The sequence below is a fragment of the Protobothrops mucrosquamatus genome, unplaced genomic scaffold (genome assembly GCF_001527695.2).
Source record: "Protobothrops mucrosquamatus isolate PMUCROS unplaced genomic scaffold, P.Mucros_1.0 scaffold487, whole genome shotgun sequence".
Classification (NCBI taxonomy): Eukaryota; Metazoa; Chordata; class Lepidosauria; order Squamata; family Viperidae; genus Protobothrops; species Protobothrops mucrosquamatus.
Window position 1 is genome coordinate 31913 of NW_015386806.1, and position 15924 is coordinate 47836.

A 15924-nucleotide genomic window follows, 5' to 3' on the forward strand; every position below is an offset into this window, starting at 1 on the left:
CTGCATACAGTTTCATGCCCGTTGCTGGTTGGCTAACTAGCAACAGGGTCTTTCCAGCCAATGGAATTGTGTGATTACAAGCCAGGGGAATCCCATAAAAGAGGGCTCCCCTGGCCCAGAGAGGGAGTCCGGATTTACTTCATGCCTTGCCAATAAACCAAGAGCTGACTGTCACTCGACTCGTGTCTTACTGCCTGCGTGATCTAACACTTTGGGCCAATCACCAGCAACCTATGCATTCTAGTCCCACCTTAGGCATGAAAGCCAGTTGGGTGACTTTGGACCAGTCCCCCTTTCTCAGCCCAACCCCCACAAAGGAGTGCTATGTATGCCACTGTGAGTTGAATAAGAATAAAGGCAGGATAGAAATCAAGCCAATCAATCCATAAAAAATGGAGCCAGGGTTTCTGTGCTGAGCATTGTGTTGGTAAATAAACCAAACTCTGCCTCTGTCCACCTCTCAGTTGCTGGGCTGGGACATCTACCCAACCCAGATTCAGATGGTGCATTGATCTGAGCAATGCAGGCCACTACTTGGCTGTGACCAAGTGTGCCCCATCCCTCTGTCCTAGTGGATCTAGTCCCTCTGCTCTCTTGTGGCTCCCCCCACCCTTACTGTGGTTGTCCCACCCCTCTGGGATGGCTTGAGAGCTGGGGGGCAGTGCAAAGGGTGTGTGTGTGTGTGATGTAAATCAGAGCTCGTGTGAGTGATGGTGTGAGCACAGCTAGCATTGCAGCATCAGGATGAGGCTAGCGGAGCAGCAGTGAGCCGAACAAGCCCAGTTTGCTATGAAGTCACTGTCAGATTTTGATTTCTGCAGGGGAGGGTGGCATTCTTCCTTGACACTTCCACTTTTGCCAGCACCCCCTCTGCAAGTGCCCTCCTTTTTGAGTCACCCCTGTTTATAGTATATTTAGAATGCTGGTAGATTACAGAAATGACTTGGAGGGTCAGGCAAAGCTGCAAGTGTCAGGCTCATGTTTTATACTTTGTTAACTACAGCTACAGTCAGGGGCGGTGCTATGGCTCAGCAGCTAAAGACAAGCTGAGCTTGCTGGGGTTCGAGACCCAAGCTCCACACATTGGAGTGAGCTCCCGTTACTTGGCCCAGCTCCTGCCCACCTAGCAGTTCGAAAGCAGGCAAATGGGAGTAGATTAATAGGAACCACTTCGGAGGGAAGGTAACAGTGTTCCATGTACCTTTGGCTGGTCACATGACCATGGAAATTGTCTTCGGAGAACGCCGGCTCCCTCAGCTAAGAAACAGAGAGTCAGACATGACTGACAGGGAAACCTTTACCTTTAAATACAGCTAATCCTCAATTTACAAACATTTGTTGAGTGACCATTCGAAATTACAACAGTACTGAAAAAAGTAACTTACAACCAGTCCTCGCACTTACGCCCATTGCAACATCCCCATGGTCACATGATCAAAATTCAGATGTTTCGCAACCACCACATATCTACCATGGTTGCGACATCCTGGGGTCATGTGACTGCCATTTGCAGCCTTCCCAGCCGGCTTCCGACAAGCAAAGTCAATGAGGGAAGCCACATTTGTTTCATGATTACATGATTCACTTAACAACTGCAGTGATTCGCTTAACAACCGTGGCAAAATGATCGTAAAATTGGGTGCAACGTACTTACTAACCGCCTAGATAGCTTAACAACAAAAATTCTGGTCTCAATTGTCATAAATCAAGGAGTACCTGTATAGTTGCAGACCATAAAAAATGACCTGGTTAGGTTGACTGGAAGGAGTCCACGGGCCCCAAATCTGAGACATCTGCTTGATGTCACAGCCATGTATAAATGTGCGGAGCATTTCTGCCTAAGGGCTTGAGGTCTGGCATCTTTAAATCTCATCTCAGCTACCAAGGCACTAGGTGATCTTGGTCAAGTCACCAGTTCTCCAATGCAGAAATTGGGGTCTGCATGAAGGCCATAAAAAAAACAAGATGGTGGTCATAATCATGTCATCAAAGTACCACCCCTTTTACCTATGTGCGACATAAGTGATTTGGGTTGTTTTTTACCCCTAATATTACCAACTGTCAGGAAGACATCCACAGATTTTGGTAGTCATAAGGAGATGGAGAAGGTCTAAAAAATTGTGCCTCCCCTTATTGCTGACCCCTGCTTAGTCCTAGGAACAAAACCATCAATGGTTGCGATCCGTAGGGATTTAATGGGGGGGGGGCAAGTTAAAGAAAGCAATTAGTGGATGCCCCCAAGTTGTAAGCCACTCAGAGGTCAGAGGTGCTTCAAGAAGGGAATATTGTAAAGTAAATAAAAATAAAGTTTTATTTCTCCTCCCACCAAAAGTAAACTGCTGGCAGGAAAACAATAATCACGCTCCCTAACAAGGGCCAGGCTTGAGCACATAAGAATGTGCTTGAAATGACATATTTGGCACAGTGGCAGAGGTGCCCAGGCATATGACGTGTCCCTCAGCCTATTTCTGAACATGGGTCTACCACTTTTCTGAAAGGGTGCTAAACCCATCTGAAAATAGTCTGAATGAAAGAGAAAAGGCCTGGATATGAGATTTGGGGGAGGGGGAGGGATGAAATGGAAGGAAGTGATTGATAAATCAACTCTATTTCTTTGCTAGGGCTATAAGGGAGTGACTAATTGATTAAGAATGATTAATGATTAATAGATCCAGTTCTGACTTTGTGGCTGATGGTAGCCAGACCTGGCTACTGCAGCAATGGGCAACAATGGCCCCTTTATGCCCTGTGGACTTCAACTCCCAGAATTCCTGAGCCAGCCAAGCTGGCTCAGGAATTCTGGGAGTTGAAGTTTACAGGGCATAAAAGGGCCATAGTTGTCCACCCCTGGGCTAGTGGATGATGATGGAGAACGTGCAAATATGATTGCCCTGTGCATAATAACAACAATCACCACCATTGAAGTCAGAATACAGCAAAATGGAGGCACCCTCCTCATCAGCCAAAGTAAAAATAAAGAAAGTAAAATAAAATGAAAAGTATAACTATGCAAAACCAAGCCAAAGTTGTGCAAAATCTGTCATGTACCTAACGAGGACAGAACCACAAAAACACAACTGGGAGGAGCCAGTTTTCCTGGTTTAAACCAATCTTTTATGCATAACAGAACTATCTCTCTCAAAAGAGGGGGCTAAACCTATTTTCAAACAAAGGTCTAGTCCTTTTTCAAAAGAGCACTAAATCGCCGTTTATAAGGAGCCAGCATAACGTCTGACAATGTTTTGGAAAAGTATCTCTGTGGAAGCTAGGTTTCTAGGTTCTCTGGCAGTTCAAGTACTGCCTACGAAGGGCAGGTTCCCACAATCAACAAGACCCTCATTAGCCTAAAATGGCCAATAGCAGCTGAGCAAGTCTCAGCCCCTCACTGAGTTAGCAACCATCATCTCAATGAAGCATTCCAGATTATCCCCATGGCAAAAATTATGTTGGAGGAAAAGGGAAAACACCAAATGGAACACCTGAGGATGGCTTGAAACCGTCTCAGTTTTTGATTGGGATTGAGATATAGACAATGTCATGAGGTCATGGCAGACAAAAATGGCACCCAATGCATTAATGGTTACTTTGTTCTAAGTCTTAACAGGTTTAAGGCCTTCTCTACTTCGGCGGCTTCATTCTGTCTCCTTCCAAATGCCCCTATATTTCCTTCAGGTAAAGTCCAACAAACAGCTACCTCAAATATTATATCAACCCTTTTTTCCACAATTTGCTAAATTACTGCATCCAAATTACAGGAATTGATTTGAGGTGTATTTTTTCACGTTCCTGTACAGATGATCAACTAATGAGGCTTAAACTTTTTCCAGAATGCAGCAGAGTTTCAACATCTGTTGATTTCACAGACATGCAGTTTATTTCCCATTCTCCCTAAAGAGCAGCGACATCTACAGAGTGTGACAATGTTGTCAGAATGATGCCACGCAAGAAGCAATAGTGCCACACAATCTCCACCCCTCTCATGTACAAACAGACAGTATGTGTTATGATGCATGATGCTTGATTAAACATTATCCCTCCTCCCAGGACACCTCTGTTGAAAATTTTCTGATTCTGATAATATTGACTAAAACAGTAGTCTCCCACCCACCCAGGAATCAGGGATCCTAACCACAGAGATGGGTTTATTTGGTGCCTCAAAGTTTATTTATTTTTAATCCTCCATTCTTTTATCAAGGGATTGGTAAAATGAATGCTCTTTGCTCTAACCCAGATTGCTAATTCAAAATAAATCAAGTATCCTGAATATGGGCCATTTTCTTGGCAAAAAGGGAGATGGTTAATAGAGCCTTGCACAATAATTCATCCAAGAATTCCAGAAGAGTTAACAAGTTGACAATTAGTTTTGTGGAGAAAATGGGATGGGCATGGCAGAGAGAAAGAAAACCTGTACATGGCTCTCTTCTGTTGGAGGTTGAAAAAAATGAAGAGGGTCTTGCAAGAGATGAGGGGTGCAACACATTAATTTGAGCTTTAGGGTGCCAGTCAGGTTCCCAACAGTGGACCCATCAGGTTCCCAAGATTAGCATGAACTAATGTTTACCACTAATAGGAATCAGGTGGATCTGGGATTGAGTGGGTAAGGGGGCAGCTACTTAGCTCTGGCTTCAAACTTAAGCAAATGCTTAAACACACGGGTGTCAAACTCACCGCGTCACGTGACGTGTTGCAACGTATCTCAACTTTTTTTGCATTGCTGGAGCTGGGGTGGGCGCAGCCTCCACATGATGCAACCAGCCCACGGGCCTGGCTTAAACAGGAACATACCAAGGTGCAAAACATCTTGGACAGAGAAGTTTGAGGATATTTGTAGGTTGGTATGTCTTTTCAGGCAAAATCTAGAAGCTGCCCCCAACAGTTGATCAGCAACAGGTTCAAATATTCTACCTAGACTGCAAAAATCCAAATAACTACAGGTAGTCCTCACTTTATGGCCCTAATTGGGACCAGAAACTCTCACCAAGTGAAGAGGTAATTAAATGAAACATCAGGTGATTGCCCCACTTACTGACAGCAGTCCCAGTTCCAGTTATTAAGCAATTCACCCACAGTTGTTAAGCAAGATGTCATGTGATTGTGACTTGCGATTCCTTCTGGCTTCGCCATTGACTTGGCTTCTCAGAAGCCAAATCAATGGGAAGGTCACAAATGGGGATCACATGACTGGGAGATGCTGCGACACTCATAAATGCATGACAGTTGCCAAGTGCCCGGAAGCTGCAGTGGTCTTAAGTGTGAGGATCGCTCATAAGTCACTTTTTTCAGCGCTGTCATAACTTTGAACAGTTGCTAAATGAATGGTCACTAAGCGAGAACTACCGGTATAGATCACAGCTAAGGCTTAAGGATTCCTGTATCTCTTGGCTGCCATCCAGCAATCATTCAGATGTCTGCAGCCCAGATATGATACACCTAGGTATAGTGGAGAACAGCTGTTTGGAGGGTCTGCTTTGCTAATGGGTTTAGCCTCTTCTGAAGAATTGTCAAGTTGATGTCCCAATAAACAGAAGAAGAGCCATGGTGGCACAGTGGTTAGAATGCAGTATTGCAGGCTGACTCTGCCCACTGCCAGGAGTTCGATCCTGACCAGCTCAAGGTTGACTCAGCCTTCCATCCTTCTGAGGTCAGTAAAATGAGGATCCAGATTGTTGGGGGCAATATGCTGACACTGTAAACCACTTAGGGCTGTAAAGCACTATGAAGTGGTATATAAGTCTAAGTGCTATTGCTGTTGCTAAACACTCCAGACAGGTGATTGGTGAGTGAAAAATCTGCAGGTTAAAATTCGTAGTTCCAGCTTTTGGAGGGTTGTAGGCCTTGACACCCAGCAGCTCTTTTTACCCCAAGGAGAAAAGGAAGAATACCTGTGGATAACTTAGTGAATCATCTGATTGTACCAAAGAAATGCACAACGAGGTTTTGAAAGTGCCATGGATTGCAACTGGCATAAGAGTGAAAAAACACACTCCTTCAGAGCAGCTAAAGTAACTGAGATTGAGATTAAGGTAATTTTGTGGGAATTTGGTAGCAAGAAAAGATCTCCATGGCAGCAGTTAAGCGCAAATGAGGCTACCATATTTGTTCTGCACAAATCCAGATAGCCAGTAGATGGCAGTAATGGGTTCAGAGTCCGCTGTTCTCGCTGCTGCCATCTAATAATTATCTCACTTTTTGCTACAGATGCTGTAACCCTAAACTCTAAGAGAGTGTGTATGTTTTTGTGTGTATATGTCTGTGAGAGAGAAATACGAATATATATTCCTGCCCCCTCTGCTGGATAAAATAAGGAACTACTTCACTCTTATATTTTAAACTGGAAAAAAAATATTTTGTGCTCCCAGCAGTCAGCGCTGGTCAGAAAATGGTGCAATCCTGGCATGCAGAGAGTAGTAAGAATTATGCAGCTCATTATTGGTGCTGTCCCAAGCAGAAATTCCAGCAAGGACAAATGGAATAGTCAACGGAAATCTCATTTTATCAGCAGCAAACTCTTGTGCATTCCACACTGAAGGGGAAAAACTCAGCTATGACAATCTGGAGGAAAAAGCACATTGAGGATGGATTTAAGCAAAAAGTGAAGGCACACCTGATGTTTGTATCAGGATGGGGGAGAAGAAATCTTAAAACAGGTGAAATGGAGTGAGTGGACTTTATTGAAAAGGAGATGTTACTGGCTGCTATCAAACCTGTCCTTCCCAGTTTTATATTTATTCTTTTTTTATACTCAGCCATACCCAGAATCCTCTGTCAGCACAAGCAATGACTAATGGAATGGAGAATAGATAGGAAAGGGTGACTGAGGGCGTCATGTGACGTGATTCCTATAGGCTGAGATCAATTTTCCCCAGCTCAGTGCCCGTTTGATCAGCAGGCCTTCTGCTATGATGCCTCTGGGGAGGTGGGAACAGACGTGCAGATCACTTGATTTCAGATTTCTTGGCAGAAATACCAAAATGATTGGCCACTATCTTCTTCTGAGATATTGTTTAGTTTCTCAGTTTACCCTAGACTGAGTAATATTCCCTGTTGGTTCTCCCGCCCAGATACTAACCTAGTCCCCATCTTAGACAATAAAAGCCACTTGCTGTCAACTGCTGGGTCAGAAGAGATACCACAACCAATAAAAGAGGATATTTGTAGCTCATGATTGAGTTGTGGGGTCCTCGGTGCTCTCTGAACCTGATGGTTTTCTTGCAGACGTTTCATTACCCAACTAGGTAACCCCATCAGTGTTAGCAGAGAGACTATTATTGTCACAGTGAGGGATCACAATTCCAACAGGCTGGGGCTAGGGTAGACTAGAAAATAAGGACAATAGGGAAAGGACAATAAACTTTCTTATGTATATAGTTATTATGCACAGGGAATTCTTGCAAGGAGGAACATTCAAAATCATATATTTTACTTTCAGAGATGGGGCACTTTGCCCCCAATGCATATAGTCTGACCTTGTTTGAATGCTGCAGAACTTGGAACAGGCAATGTCAGTTTATAAGATGTTCCTAACTATTTCGTATTGCAGGCAACATACCAAAGTGGAGCAGAGTTCATGGAGCAGAGTTATAGGTAGTCCTTGACTTATGAGCACAATGGAGCCCAATATTTATGTTGCTAAGTGATAAATTTGTTAAGTGAGTTTTGCCCCATTTTATAACTTTTCTTGCCACCTTTGTTAAGCGAATCACTGCAGCTGTTAAATTGGTAACACAGTTGTTAAGTGAATCTGGCTTTCCCCATTGACTTTGTTTGTCAGAAGGTCACAAAAGGGGATCACATGACCCTGGGACACTGCAACCGTCATAAATATGAACCAGTTGTCAAAGCATCTGAATGTAAACCACATGACTATGGGGATGCTGCAATGGTTGTAAGTGTGAAAAATGGTCATAAGTCACTTCAAGTGTCGTCATAGCTTTGAACGGTCACCAAATGAACTGAAATTAAGGACTACCTGTACTGGGAAATCTCCTCCTCCTCCTCCTCCTCCTCCTCCTCCTCCTCCTCCTCCTCCTCCTCCTCTTACTCAAAACTTTGTACAGCATTAAAAAAGTAACACTACTCTTGTTCCACACCCCAATATATAAAATAAGGTGATGGGCTGCTGAGATAGGGACAAAATCTAATATTTATTTTGCCCCCATCTTAGCAGCCTAACACTTCATTTTGCTGTGTGTTAGAGGCGATCAAACCGGTCAGTCCTAGAGGAGATCAACCCAATGTGAAGGCCAGATCCTGAAGCTGAAACTCAAATACTTTGGCCACCTAATGAGAAGGAAGGACTCACTGGAGAAGGGCCTAATGCTGGGAAAGATTGAGGGCAAGAGAAGAAGGGGACGACAGAGAATGAGGTGGCTGGATGGAGTCACTGAAGCAGTAGGCGTGAGCTTAAATGGACTCCAGAAGATGGTAGAGGACAGGAAGGCCTGGAGGAACGTTGTCCATGGGGTCGTGATGGATCGGACACGACTTCGCAACTAACAACAAAGAGTTGTCTTTGACCATGCTGGCTTAGGGGAGTTGCCCAATGTTTTGATCAGGGCATAGATTGAGAAAAATGCTATAACCAGCTCCCTAACATTAGTAGCAAAGTCACATTCAGCTCTTGCTGACTGCACACCAGGACACATCCATGTCATTGGCAATCGTATAGAACAGACATGTCAAACACAAGGCCCGGGGGCCAGATGCGGCCCGCGAAGTGGTTTCATGTGGCCCGCAAAGCCATCCTGGAAACAGTGAGGGAACGGCCCCCGCTGCCTTGGCCCTGGCCCAGGCTGGCCGGGAGCCAATGTACAATTTTGTGGTGGCCATCTATGCTGAAACGCATTCAGTCTTAGCTCCACAAGGCCGTCTGGAAACACCGAGGAACCAGCGCCTGCCATGTCGGCCCCACCCCCTGGGTGCATGCTGGGGAGGTGTCACCCTTTGTGAGGAATGAAGAAATGCACCATCGCCTGGAAGTGGCCAGCAAATGGCCCTCGTCTACTTCACATATCTGGCTTGATCGGCTCTGGGGGAGGGGTTTCGGCAGGCAGCGGGGCGCTCTCCTCACAGCGCTGAGAGGCTGAGCCAGGCTGCGCAAATCCAAAAAGAAATGCAAGGCTGCCCAGCTCCCATCCTGCCCGGTTTCAGCAGGCAGCGGGGCGCTCTCCTCACAGCACCAAGAGCTGAGCCGGGTGGCGCGAATCTGATGAGAAGTGCAGTGCTGCCTGGCCCCCAGCCTGCCCAGTTTCAGCAGGCAGCAAGGTGCAAAGTGAGTAGAGCGCTGTGAGTAGAGCGCCCCGCTGCCTGCCGAAAACCAGCAGGCTGGGGGCTGGGTGGCATCGCGCTTCTTTTTGGATTTGTGCCGCCTGGTTCAGCCTCTTGGTGCTGTGAGGAAAGCGCCCCACTGCCTGCCGAAACCGGGCAGGCTGGGGGCTGGGCAGCATTGCGCAGGTAACGTTGACTCTCACGCTGCTCATGGCATCCCCTCCTCCAGAGCCCACCAAGCCAGATATGTGAAGTAGGTGAGGGCCATGTGCTGGCCATTTCCAGGCGATGGTGCATTTCTTCATTCCTCACGAAGGGTGACACCTCCCCAGCTGCGTTTCTTGCCTGTTTTTCTCCCTCCCTCATCTCAAATATTTTCCCACCACTCTGTACTTAGGAAGGAAAGAAAGAAAGGAGAGGGAGGGTCTGAGGGAAGTCCTGCCTTAGTCCTGCCGTGCTGCCCTTTTACCATCCCCTTGCCCCCTCCTCCTGGCCTATCCTGGGGGTCTCCCATCCTATTGCTAAGGAAGCTTTGGATACAAAGCTGGGTCTCCTCCCATGGAGAGGGAATAGGCCTCCGTCTGACTTTGCCCTTGTACCCATCATGAGCAACCTGGCTAAGGAGAGCAAGCACAGCAGCAGCCTTGAGAAGGTAAGTGCAGCTGGGCACCCCCTTGGGGAAGTGGGGCTGGGCTTGGTGCCGTGGGTGCTCGAGGGCCAGACTGGGTGTTTGACCTCTGCTGCCCAGGGCTCCGGGCAGCCCGCACCACCATCCAGCCCCCCTTCGCATGGCCTGAGAGGAACAGTGAGGCTCCTCCAGTGGACCATGCCTTGGCACTTGCCCTGGTCCCATCCCCTTCTGCCAGAGACTCTCAGATCTGTCCCACTCCTGCCCAGGCCCCCACAGGCACCCTTGACGCGAATGATGGAGAGCTGGCCACGCCCACCCAGTAGGCCACACCCACCCCATCCACACCCACCCAGTAGGCCGCACCCACCCTGGCCACACCCACCCAGCACCCCTGAGGGCAACCGCAATGCTGATGCGGCCCTCAATGAAATTGAGTTTGACACCCCTGGTATAGAGGTTAGTGATTCATCGTGTTCCTTTGGCTTCTGAGACTACTCAGAAGCCTTGGGAATTTGGGGTGCTCTCTTGTCTGCCTTGATTAACTCGACCTTGCCTCAAAGCTTCTTCAAACAGACAGTCCAGGTATCTTGATGAGGAAGGTCGTTGAATGCAAAGCTTGAGGGAGCTCTTGCATTATTAATTCAAATACGAATGTGGGTAGATACAGTTTGCCCTGCAGAGGTCACAAAAGCTGCTCTTTCCCAAAGGTCTTTCATGCCACTGCTCAGAGGTGCAGGATCCAAGTCACCCCATTTGATTATAAAGGAACTAATGAAACGTCCAGCCGCCAGTAGGAAACAACAAGGAACAGCGGGAAATTGTGAATTATGTCACCTTACTGAAAATGTGAATCCACAAATACGTAGCTTGAAGGGAATCATAGAAACACAGTATTTATCCCAATTTCGTGTTCTAGGAAACTTTGCATTTTGGAAAAAAAAAACCACGTTTCAGGCAGAGTAATGAAGTCAAATTCAACATGGCAGTGAGTTGTTAGACTGAATAGAGTGGGATCCACTTATGGTTATATATAAACAAGAAAGTGTATATAAAAATAGTTCCAAAAAGGCAGATAATCAGATGTTTGTGCTGTTTTACACTATGACACATGTACATGTCCCTTTTCTGGAGGGGGGGAATCTGTTTTCGAGTGAGTGTTGATTCCTGGCAACTGCCTGAACTGGTTTCTGCAGTTTTCTTGGTAAGGTTTTTCAAAAGCAGTTCGTCATTGCCTCCTATCTAGGGCCGAGTGAGGGTGACTGGTCCAAGGTTACCCAGGTGGCTTCAGGCCTAAGACAGGACTAGAACTCGACGGCCTCTTAGTTTCTTGCCTGGTGCCTTAATGACTACAGCAAACTGGCTCTCTTCTGTGTCATTGCAAAGTTATATTAGTCCTGGCTTCCCCTGGCTTATGCTCTGCTAATGAAAGTAACCAAGACCTCAAGACTTAGGACACGTGGACACACAAACGTATTTATATGTGTTTGTTTGTTTCTGCCCCACCTTTACTAGTTTTACAACAATCCAAGGCAGCAAACATATCCTTCCTCCTATTTTTCCAACAACAACCTTATGAGGTGGGTTGGGTTGAGAGTGACTGGCCCAAGGTCACCCAGCTAGCTTTCATGGCTAAGGTAGAACTTGAACTCACTGTCTCCTGCTTTCCAGCCTGGAATCTATAAGTCAGTGCGGTGTTTCGGTGGTGTAGATCAGGGATGTCAAACTGCCGGCCTGTGGGCCGGTTGCATCATGTGGAGACTGGGCTCACCCTCCGGCAATGCGAAAAATGTCACGATACGTCACATCACATGACGCGGCGAGTTTGACACCCCTGGTGTAGATGATATGACTGCAAAAAATTGCCATTTTCTATTGTAGCATAATACACATGGAGTGTGTATGCTATGCATGTAAAATTGCAGTAAGGGCAGTGCTTCAAGTTACAATAGATTTTGGCTCACTCAACTGTGATGAGATCTATTTAATACTGTGACCTTGTTCTATAACAAGATGGTATGTACACCCTCATTTATTATTGAAGCTCTAAGATTGGACTTCAAATCTTCATAATATCCTTCTGAGTTCTGGTATCAAGTTTTCTAGCCTTTTTCATCATCACACCCTTATTGTAGTCATGTGTCACTTCTGAAACAGCTGAGATATGTTGCACAGTTTTTCCAGAATAAGCATTTTATTAACCCTGAGGTGAAAGTGAGTTGATTCAAGTTAAGTTTAAAAACATTTTGCCTCAGTTACTTCACTGTGACAGAACTTGACAGGGAGTCTTATGATTCATTTGGGGTTTTCCTTTCCTTGCAGAAAGAACAGAATCAATTTGCAAGGGAATAAAAAGCATTCTGGTTGACCCTGAAAACATTCTGAACCCCACTTTTTAAATGTGGATAGGTTGATTTCAGAAAGAAGTGTCAGATTTAAATAAGGAGGCTGCTAAACCTATTCACAGGGGTTTGTCAAAAAGCCCAGATTTAAACAGAATACAGAATAACAGAATTGGAAGGGATCTTGGAGGTCTTCTAGTCCAACCCCCTGCTCAAGCAGGAGACCCTATACCATTTCAGACAAGTGGCTTACCAGTCTTTTCTTAAAAGCCTCCAGTGATGAAGCTCCCACAACTTCCGAAGGGAAGCTGTTCCACTGATTGATTGTTCTGTCAGGAGATTTCTTCTTAGTTCTAGATTGCTTCTCTCTTTGATTAGTTTCCATCCATTGCTGCTAGTTATTTACCAATGAAGTAAAAGATTGCTGTGTATGCTCTTAAGCTGTCTCATTTGTGGGATCCATCTGATCTAAGCCTTAATGTGAAATAATCCTGAGCACAAGTCTGGTGATGGACTCAAAATTTAATTTTTTCCCCTTTCTTTTTTCTCTTGCTCCCTTTCTCCTGGCAGAGACCATTCGCACAGCCACCCCCTTTCCCATGGTCAGCCTCTTCCTCGTCTTCACAGCCTTTGTCATTAGCAATATTGGACATATCCGCCCACAAAGAACCATCCTGGCTTTCGTTTCAGGCATCTTCTTCATCCTCTCTGGTAAGAATTCAGAAGCTGGGGCTGTCCTACTAAAGGAGAGTGATCTGCAAGCTCTGGGCTGGCTGTAACAGCAAAGACAGTTCTGGGTTGAAGACCGAGGGTGGGAATTTACAATGTGAAGAGAGGAAGATCTAGTGCTGTGTTTTACAGCCTTGGGAACTTTAAGAAGTGTGGACTTCAACTCCCAGCATGGCTGGCTGGAGAATTCTGGGAATTGAAGTCCACACATCTTAAAGAATCATAGGACTGGAAGGGACCTTGGAGGTTTTCTAGTCCAAGTCCCTGCCCAAGGTAGGAAACTTTATATCATCCCGGACAAAGAGTTGTCTAACCTTTTCTTGAAAACCTCCAGGTGATGGAACACCCACAATTTCCAGAGGCAAGCTGTTCTATTGACAGTTGTTCTCCCTGTCAGGAAATTTCTCCTTAGTTCCAGATTGGATCTCCTTCTGAAGAGTTTTCAGCCATCTTAAAAGTTCCCAAGATTGAGAAACACTGATCTATTGCAGGGGTCTCCAAATTTGGGAACTTTAAGACTTGTGGACTTCAACTCCCAGAATTCCTCAGTCAGCATGTCACAAATCTTAAAGTTGTCAAGTTTGGAGACCCCTGATCTAGTGAAACCGGGTTTAGAAAGGATGACATCAAGGAGGTTTTAACAGCACAAAGCAAAACGGTTATGATCAATAAGGCTGTCAGATCCAAGACAGATACAAACACAGAGGTCAATAACTTACATTTTAAATAAAAAAATTGGGTGGTAAAAGAGAGGACAGAGACTTTAAATTCTGTCCTAAAGCTACCCTAAATGTTTGGATTTGAACAGAAAAAATAGTATGCTAATTTGGTAAATGAATGAATGAATGTTGATGGATAGTATCCTCTGTACCCTTCCCATGTGCTCTTAAACTTCGCTCCAAAGCCCCATAGGAGTGGGGAGTATAGGGTCTGCAAAACAGGATAGAAAATCTGTGAAAATCATGCCCTTTGTCATGTTAACTGAGGCTTCTAGGACAGGGCTTTTCAACCAGTGGTACGGGTACCACCTGTGGTACATTGGCACCTGGCAGGTGGTATGCGACCATCCTAGAAAAGTGGTAGCGGGGGAGGAGAATGAGCTGAACCGGTGGCAGCACCGCACAACCCTGAGCGAGAGATGGCTGGAGCTGCAGGGCTGTCAGGGCTCAGCGGAAGCGCCAGGATCAATGCCGTTTTCCAGCTGATCGGCGCTTCTTCGGGACTGTCAGGGATCAGCGGAAGCGCCAGGATCAGCGCCNTGAGCTGAACCGGTGGCAGCACCGCACAACCCTGAGCGAGAGATGGCTGGAGCTGCAGGGCTGTCAGGGCTCAGCGGAAGCGCCAGGATCAATGCCGTTTTCCAGCTGATCGGCGCTTCTTCGGGACTGTCAGGGATCAGCGGAAGCGCCAGGATCAGCGCCAGGCTCCAGCTGGAGCTCTGCGCTGATCCTGGTGCTTCTGCTGAGCCCTGAAGAAGCACCAATCAGCTGGAAAGTAGCACTGATCCTGGCGCTTCTGCTGAGCCCAGAAGAAGCGCCGATCAGCTGGAATGTTGCAGCATCTCCAGGGTCTTGTGATTTACATTCAGATGCTTGGCAACTGATTCATATTTATGACGGTCACAGTGTCCCAGGATCCTGTGAAGAAACCTGCTGCAACCACCCAGCAGACGGGGGGAATAAAAACCAAACACCCCCCACCCCACCCCCGTTGCCAATCCTCAACAGAAATGCTCACAACAATGAAAACCTCGGACAGGAGGAAGAGCGTGGCCAGGTGGGCCGGCAGGTGTCTTGCTTGGCTGTGGCTTGGGGGGCACTTTTTTCAGTGCCATTGTAACTTCAAACAGTCTCTAAGCCAGGGCTTTTCAACCTTTTCACCCATTGTACCACTTTTAGGATATGGCAACATCCAAGTACCACCAGTTACCTAGCAAGGTGTCAAAAACTTGATGACCCCCCCCCAAAAAAAGGAAAAAAGTGATGAAGTACAGGTAGTCCTCAACTTACAACAGTTTGCTTAGAGCAGGGCTTTTCAACCAGTGGTACGGGTACCACCTGTGGTACATTGGCACCTGGCAGGTGGTACGCGACCATCCTAGAGAAGTGGTAGCGGGGGAGGAGAATGAGCTGAACCGGTGGCAGCACCGCACAAGCCTGAGCGAGAGATGGCTGGAGCTGCAGGGCTCAGCCTCTAAGCAAACTGTTGTAAGTTGAGGACTACCTGTACTTCATCACTTTTTTCCTTTTTTTTTTTTTTTGGTCATCAAGTTTTTGACACCTTGCTAGGTGACTGGTGGTACTCGGATGTTGCCATATCCTAAAAGTGGTACAATGGGTGAAAAGGTTGAAAAGCCCTGGCTTAGAGACTGTTCGAAGTTACAATGGCACTGAAAAAAGTGCCCCCCAAGCCACAGCCAAGCAAGACACCTGCCGGCCCACCTGGCCACGCTCTTCCTCCTGTCCGAGGTTTTCATTGTTGTGAGCATTTCTGTTGAGGATTGGCAGCGGGGGTGGGGTGGGGTGTGTTTGGTTTTTATTCCCCCCGTCTGCTGGGTGGTTGCAGCAGGTTTCTTCACAGGATCCTGGGACACTGTGACCGTCATAAATATGAATCAGTTTCCAAGCATCTGAATGTAAATCACAAGACCCTGGAGATGCTGCAACATTCCAGCTGATCGGCGCTTCTTCTGGGCTCAGCAGAAGCGCCAGGATCAGTGCTACTTTCCAGCTGATTGGTGCTTCTTCAGGGCTCAGCAGAAGCACCAGGATCAGCGCAGAGCTCCAGCTGGAGCCTGGCGCTGATCCTGGCGCTTCCGCTGATCCCTGACAGTCCCGAAGAAGCGCCGATCAGCTGGAAAACGGCATTGATCCTGGCGCTTCCGCTGAGCCCTGACAGCCCTGCAGCTCCAGCCATCTCTCGCTCAGGGTTGTGCGGTGCTGCCACCGGTTCAGCTCA

At 46.7% G+C, this 15924-nt stretch overlaps 1 protein-coding gene across 1 annotated transcript in view; it reads left to right on the top strand.

Annotated features, from left to right (window-relative positions):
- Nucleotides 1-15924, top strand: part of LOC107288142 (voltage-dependent calcium channel gamma-7 subunit) — a 40040-nt gene that overhangs the window by 9014 nt on the left and 15102 nt on the right. Inside the window, exon 3 of the mRNA XM_015816728.1 lies at nucleotides 12808-12948. Coding sequence (XP_015672214.1) covers nucleotides 12808-12948 — 141 coding nt within the window. The remainder of the gene's footprint in view (nucleotides 1-12807; nucleotides 12949-15924) is intronic.